We start from the raw sequence: 8,275 nt of genomic DNA, 5'->3' as shown, positions 1-8,275 counted from the left end.
TAATTTATTGTGTCTGTATCTTCTGTTACCCACAGCTTGTTTTTGGAAGTACTGTGTCTGACGAAGATAAAAGGGGAAAAGAACCGCCAGGAAAACTTGCTGCATTTCTCAGCATAGCCTTAAAACCTGCAAACACCAATAATTTGAACAAACTGTATTTATTCCAGCAATATAGTGATGTACATTTCATGTCCCCTTAGATGCTGTCATGAAACCTCAGAGTGATGTTGCTTTACATGTTCCAACAGGAATTTTATTATATAACAGAAATATTGTTGAGTGGATAGATGATCTTCACCACATTTAAATTTAATCGTTTTTGTTGCCCTCTTGTGGCAGAAATTGATCTAAGTTTTTATCAACCTAACTATCACCTCACTTTTCATTGCATTTAGAAAGGAACCATTGTTTGTTTTATTGTGTAAAGAAAATGTAATGTGTATATTTCCTTTTTGTTTGTTTTAAAATTTCTGAAAAAATAAAAAAAATAAATTGCATAGTCTGTTAAGAAAATCATTTTAGTTGAATGAAACTATTTGTTCACCAAAAAAAAGGGTAAAGAACTATAAAAACAAATTGGATCTTACTATTGGATCTGATTAGTCTGAAGCAGAAAATTGCTACATTGAAAAGTGATTTTCAAAAGTTCAAGAGCAGTGAGACAAGATCAGGTAGTTATTTTTGGCTCAGCTGTGCTTGTTTAAATACATTTTAATCATATGCAAAACTATTAAAAAATGTATTTTCAGTTTTAATTGCACCACTAAGTCACACGGTTCTTGATTAAAGCGGTTATTATTATTTACCTTCTACAAACCTGATGCATTTTTTAATTTAAATTCATGTTTTATGCATGAAAACCCATGCACGAATTTTCATGGATGGAAATAAAAGCTATTAAAATATTTTAAAGCTTTACCCAATTTTTAAAAGATGATCCTATTAATCTGAACAGAACTATTAAAAAACACTGTATAAAGGACAGGTGGTTGGAATAAATTTCATATCTTTCAGAAGTTTAATACCGCAAACATTTATTAGACTTTTCTTAATACAACATAACAAGCAACATCTATCACTTTTTTGTTTTTGGTTTTCAAGCCTTGTTAAATATGAACACAGTGAAATTATTTTATAATCAAATGCGAGTAGTTTTAAATTAATGATAATTTCAAATATCACATCCATTGAAAACTTATGGAGAAGACAATGACAATGATGTAGCCATCAGAGAAAGGAGACATATGGCATTTCGCAGTAACTCTATCAAAGCTGCAAATCACTCATAAATACCACTGGTATGTGAATGCATGCTTTGGTTTAACTGTTCTTTTTACGTACCGTTTGGTATCAGTGGCTGGCAGTTGTCTATCAGCCCTGTCACTTCAGCTCTGTCCTCGGAAGGAGTTTTTTCTTTCCTTTTTTTTTCAATCTTTTTTTCAGAAAAAACAGAATTATCAATTCCAGCACAGTTCATAAAAAGGATGCAGAGAAAGCTGCTTGCAAGATAAGTCCACATCAGGAAATAAGGAGCCAGCGTCTTATTTAATTTATATACAGGAGGCTAAAAATGTGGAAACAATGTCAAAACATTCAGACTTCCTAAAACCAAAAATATACGCGATAAATAAATTGTTGGAGTATTTTTATGGTGTTAATGAGGACATAAAGCGTCAGGCATTTTTTCAGTTTTCAGTTAACCCTGCGTGTCCCTGTCTGTATTTATCAACGTTAATGACGTGATGTTTTTCTGGGCTGGCATGTTGGTGAAGAAGCCCGGAAGCTTTGACAGGCAATGAGTGCACATCTCAGTTAGACAGCAGAGCAGCTCAGAGCACAGCAACCAGCAGACCATGATGGAGTCCTGCGTCAAAGGTTAGTTAAAACTTTCTATCTTCTTCTGCTTTTCACCTCTGAGTCAGTTTTGATCTGTAGTAATTGCTGTCTAAAAATGTTAGATGCTCATCATGCTTCTCCTCTCTAAAAATGATTCATATATTCAACACAGGGTAATTTCTGAATCTCTATCAAAACTAACCTGTCAGTTTGTGAATATATGAAAACTATTACTTTTTTAACTTTAATTACACAGGTGCGCTGTGGATGATACTTACCCTCCTCACTCCACCTCTCTTTGATTGCGACACGTTTTGCCCTAGAAGCTGTGAGTGCCAATCTGTTGGTCACATTTTGTGCCGTGACCGTAACGGCAGAGATTTGCTGCAGCTGCTGACTGTCCACACATACACTCTGCTGCTTGACAAGGCCAACATGAATGTCCTCAGTGAGAAGAGTCTGTCAAATAAGACTCTCCTGCTGCGCTTTGGTGTGACCAACAGCCACTTGCACACCATCCATCCCTTGGCATTTCATGCAGCTCCTCAGCTCAAGTCCATCAAGCTGACAGATAACGATCTGTCTACTCTTCCTGCTCAGGTGTTCAGTCCTCTCTCTGTGATCGAGGAGATTTACTTAGATGGAAACCAGCTTGAGATCATTGGTCCTGATATGTTTGAGGGCCTGGACGGGTTGCTGATTCTGGATCTGAGCCGCAATAAGATCAGAGATCTCCCTCCAGACATGTTTGATGGACTAAGCAACCTCTTTCTTCTGAACCTTGGCAGGAACAACATAAAGAAGCTATCGCCAACAATTTTTCACACCCTGACTAAACTTCAGCTACTCAGAATGTACTACAATGAGTTGGAGGTGTTGGAGCCGGGGATTTTTGATCGGCTGAAGAGCCTCAATGTTCTGAGTCTCCATCACAACCAGATCAAAAGCCTTCCACCTCGGGTGTTTTGGTCACTGGAGAACCTGACAGACCTCACCCTGTCCTCCAACCAGCTGAAGGGTGTTCCACACAAGAGCTTCTACAACATGACAAAACTTAAAAAACTTACAATTTACAGCAATCCCCTGCTATCTTTGCCAGACGAACTGATGGGCCACATGCCATACATGACACAGTTTTATTTGTACGACACAAACCTCATCACTGTTCCTAGAAACCTGTTTGCTAACATGTCTGGACTTCTGGAGCTGAACTTGCATTTAAATGACAAGTTGAGGTACTTACCACCAGATCTTTTCTGCTGTCTTCCCAACCTTAAAAAGCTCTCCCTTAGAAACAACAGTCTTCAGGATCTTCCTCCCAACCTTTTTTCCACGCTAGCCACAATGAAAATTCTCCTCCTCAACGACAACAAATTGAAGACCCTACCAGAGAACATTTTTCAGGACCTCACATCACTTGTTACCATCGATTTGAAAAACAATGACCTAAATACACTTCCTGGAGATATTTTCTTGTCAAATACAGCCTTAAAAGCTGTTACTCTGAGCGAAAACCCCTGGAACTGTGATTGTGCTATAAGAGAAATTGTAAGGTGGATCAGAGAAAATGATCGCATTGTTCTTGACAAAGATGATGTGATATGTCACAGTCCACTGTTTAGCTTGCTGCGGGGTCTCCACACTCTGCCTGATGACGAATTCAGCTTTTGTGATGAGAAAACTACGGGCAGTTTATTTCTGATACAAACTGTCTCACATGAACCAACCCAAACACCTTATTACACTTCTGTCACTCCAACAACGAAATCAACCACCTCAGAAACCACAACATACTCAGCGACGGTTTATACCTCAGCCTCCAGTCAGGCTGATACAATTCCCAATGGACTACCTGTTTTTCATGACGTATTGATGGTCAAACAGGGGCCTGACTATGTTCACCACGACACGCAAACACCATATTACACTTCTGACACCCCAACTACAAAATCAACCACCTTAGAAACTACACCATACTCACCAATGGTTTATACCGCAGCCTCCAGTCAGGCTGATGTAACTCCCATTGCCTCACCTGTTTTTTATGATTTATTGGTGGTTGAACAGGGGCCTGAGTATGTTCACCACAACATTCACAAACACTGGGTGTACGTGTGGTTTCTGCCATCCGGTTTGGCTTTGGTTGGATCCATAATGTTTTGTTATATCCTTCTTTTAGTTGTGGGTTTGGTGCTCATTCTCGCTGCCATTTATGGCATGCATCGTCTCAGCACAGCCATGGACAAGATAAATGTTGAGTGCGCACAAAATGAGGAGCACACCATGTTATCAGACTTGGTGCACGCTTGAAGATAAACACTCCCTTTCCACAAGCATTTTTTCCCCAAATGGCTACTATAGTATGTTGTCTTTATTGCCTAATGTGGCTTTTTGTTTGTTTATTGAAGAGTAAAAACAGATTTACAAACCGTATAAGAAAAACATATGTATTGTAAGAAAAAATTAATGTCCTGGATGAAACTCATTTAATGGCATATTTTTTTGTCCTCCCACTTGTTATTTTGTCAGTTTGAAGTGTGTGCACTTTCCAATTTTCAGTAAACAGCTTTTATGTTACATCTATTACATGCAAAAGATATAATGAGGCAAACTTGATGGACAAGTCTTCATAGCCTCTGAACCAGAACAAAATTACTGCAATATATAATATCCAGAAATGAATTTATAAAAGAAAAAGAAGTTATTAAATGGGGATTTGTTCCCCCCAGTGGCTGATGATATATGTGAACTACTGTCTTTGGAGAGGTTCAGTACCAATGAAAATGTTGCAACAGTTTGGTAATGTAAAAGTACTATTATATTGATTAAAGCATATTGTCACCTTCCTAAAATAATGGCCTAAGTCCATTTTTTTACTTAGTGCTCAGTGTCTGGAAACAAAAGTGGCCATTACTTTAGGAAAGTGGCAACATTATATGAAGATATAACTTAAATATAACAGTGGGATTGAATGTAAAGGTAACTGCTGTACTTGAAGTGAAAAAGTATTATTTATTTCAAATGCAGGTCCTGGTGTCATATGTAATGAAGACAAATAATAAAAATATTCTAGTCAGCTTTGTCTTTTTTTAGTTGTCATCCGGAACAATTTAAGCTATTATTTGAACATTTGTGAAGATGCTTGTTGTGGTGCATGCTAAGCTGCTGCTACAGAAATACAGTGAAGTGGAAGCAGATACTTATGAAAAAGATACTTAGTCTTTAGTAAAGTCACTTCTAACTATATCTTCAAATCAGAAAACAAAAATCTTTGTTTTGAACTTTAGCTGCATTTTCTGCATTCCTGCATTTAGGCTTTATAATGATATCATTCATGCCTCGCCCACCTCTAATTATCTCTGTCTTCCACATGTGTTATGTGTTTCTATTTTCCTTAAGTCCAAGTTGTAAACATTTAGTTTGTAGAAAACCAAAGAACACTGCCAACACTGCACCAATAAATTAATGTCAGTATAAGTAAAGTATAATACTGCTTATGCTTCCACCCAAAACATCTGTCTTTTCTCACCTTATCTTTATCTGTATTTAAATACTTTGCCAAGTTGATATGACAGAGAAGGATGATTTCAAGAAGTTACTCACAGTTTGGGTACCGGGAAGGTTACCGAGTCTTTTGTAATAGATGTCAAACAGGAAGCAGATTGAATAGTGATTCAGATCTCACAATGTCAGTGAGTTTTCCAGATGACACGTTTTTCTTTTACAAAACACCTTCACTGTAATTTCACAAGATAAAACCACAACAACATGCAGAAAACTACACCCAACACAAGCCTGGGAACAGCTCAGGAGCATCTTCAAAAAAAGACATTTGAAGCTTTTTCAGTCAACTTTTGTAATTATATGACCAAAACTTATTAAACTGAAGGTTCTATTTTTAGCACACCAGTAATTACATTTAGATTCACTCTTCTGGTGTGATGTAACAGAGAAGCTCATCTGTTAAATCGAGAAACAAGTTTCAGACTAATTTAATCCACAGAGATGCCAACACATGCTGCAAATTCCATGGGAAGCGATGAGAATTTAAAGCATAAAGCAAACAAAAGAGGATAGATTGGCAAACGGGACCCAAGTTCATTGCTATGACAACGGGTGATTAGGCCTTTCCAGTACACTGATCTCACACAACAGTGGGCACAAGCACATCGACCAACACTGTGAAGATTGGTAAGCAAGGGAACAGGAAGCTGCATGGATCTGACGAACATCTGACTCTGTGGAAAAAAATGGAAGAGCTATAAAAAAAAACTGTTGACTTCTGTCTTTGAGATAAGAGGAGGATTTACTTGTGATGAGCTTACAGGAACTTTCTGTTTTGACAGGCTCTCAAAAGTAAACACAACTCGGGTCAAGCTACTCGCTTAAATCATCTGAGCTTCACTTTAGCACAGAAGTTAACTGTTAAATTAGGGTATTTTTGCCAAACATTTTACTCCACATAAATAGTAAAAATGAAATCACTATCTATTAATTCTAGGATTTTAAAGCATGTATGTAGGTTTTTAGGAAATGTCTCAAACTTTTCTGTTTTGTCATTAACTTTATTTATTAAATAATGACAATGAAATAAGATTAAAATAGTTTTTATCTTTGCTTATGTTTTACCTTGTAAAAACTAGTTCATTTATATATTTCAACCCATCTTAATAACACAGGCATAGTTTACAGTTTTCTTCAAATTATCTTTAATAACAATTAATGTAGAAACTCTAGAAATTGACACTGAAAGTGAACAACTAATCTCGAGGATTCACAAATGAAATATATCATCCAGATAAACTTGAAACAAATTTTTAAAAAGGTTGATAATATAGTTATAAAATGACTTGGAAAGGGCAGAAGTTTATGACGTTGGGACCTGGTACCATGGCCTGGGTTAGTAACATTTTTCCAAATCACAACATCCCTGCTGCAGCATGCTGGCTCTGCATGGTGAGAATATACAACTCCACCCATGCAGACCCATGCCAGAATTTGAACCCAGGAGCTTCCTTCGAAAGCCGGTCGAAAAACAATTTCTTTGCCCCTTGTGCTTCAGAGAAAATCTAAAAAATGCTTAAGTTTTAATGCAAACCGAGAGTTTTAACATTTGTTGATTGAGATTGAGAATACTAATTCATTTTATTTAAAGAGTAACCCCAAAAGAACTTTTGTGTACATATAAACTGTATAAATAACCCATTAAGTTTGCTACCTTTTATTACTGTGCAAATTGTGACATTTTTGCGTACATTTGTGTAATTCTGCAGTATTTGTTCTGAAACCGTCAAGTCTTTCTATCGGTTACATCAGCTTAGTACGTCACTCAGAAACGCCCCCAATGCAAATCAATAGGTGGACTTGGGAGCATGATGAACATTGACTGATATTGTGTCTTAGCTTTGTACAGGTGATTAATTTGCAATATGGGTCTCCTTTCTGCTCTGATTGTATTCAGTTTGACTGCGTGAGAATCACTGCGCTGTTTAGGAAGCACTAGCTTCTCACTCAGTCAGGACAGTTACTGTAGTGGGATTGATGCCTCCCAGTCAAGTTGCTTTTTTGAAAAAATAAACAAACATACTTGAGAAAGATCTTTCTAGATACGGTTTCAGTAAAGCTGAAGGTGTTTTAGATGCTAAAACCACCTCAACATTACTATAGGTGATAGTAAAAGCAATAGTCTCAAAAAATAATGTTTTATTTTGCCTTGTTCTAAAATGTCACAGTGATACAATCATGTCCAACATCGGGTTGCTGTCTTGAAGCCACATCAGTCCATACATTAGCTCCACCCCTGTTATCTTTTCCCTAATGGTTTTCTGTGTGTGAGTTTGAATGGTGAAAACAACACTTACAGTAACAGAACATACCCCGTCAGTACATTTCAAATAAATAAGCACATTGTATAATCAAAAATATGCAGACAAACTTTTTTCTTTGATAAATTTCCTTAACTGTTCCCTTATATTACATTCTTTTTAGGCAGAATAATGACAAAACAAGAAAAGTTTCAAGACAGAATTTTGTACATGGATGACAAATAATAAAACATTGTTTAGAGAAATATATATTTTATGCTTTATCCCACTTACTTGCCACACAAGTAAGTGGGAGCATGAGCAGAAGTGTATGTACAGCTCCATGCCTTCATACATAGAGCTGTTTTATGAGCATACCAGAAAAGGGACACCACAGTTATGTGCAACAGATGTTACATATACCCTAAAATAACACAAACAGCACAAACACACAAAACCTCTTGCTATTGTTTTTGACAAAAACTTTCATCCTCCCTGCAAGGTCCCTTTACTGACAACACAAAGCTATTGACACACACACACACACACACACACACCCACCCACGCACCCCCACTCACAAATAAATCTAAGATGAAATGCAGATCTCTCTCCCCTCCAACACTCACGCTTGGGC

At 37.0% G+C, this 8,275-nt stretch overlaps 1 protein-coding gene across 1 annotated transcript; it reads left to right on the top strand.

Moving 5' to 3' along the window:
• The first annotated feature begins 984 nt into the window (after positions 1-984).
• On the top strand, positions 985-4,912 carry LOC114151010 (platelet glycoprotein V-like). Its single transcript, XM_028027888.1, has 2 exons — positions 985-1,875; positions 2,093-4,912. Exons 1-2 carry the CDS (start codon positions 1,854-1,856, stop codon positions 4,144-4,146), a joined length of 2,076 nt encoding a protein of 691 aa, XP_027883689.1. The 5' UTR covers positions 985-1,853; the 3' UTR covers positions 4,147-4,912.
• Positions 4,913-8,275: the final 3,363 nt, after the last annotated feature.

This window comes from Xiphophorus couchianus, chromosome 9 (assembly GCF_001444195.1).
Source record: "Xiphophorus couchianus chromosome 9, X_couchianus-1.0, whole genome shotgun sequence".
Classification (NCBI taxonomy): domain Eukaryota; kingdom Metazoa; phylum Chordata; class Actinopteri; order Cyprinodontiformes; family Poeciliidae; genus Xiphophorus; species Xiphophorus couchianus.
This window is presented reverse-complemented; position numbering and strand designations above follow the sequence as displayed.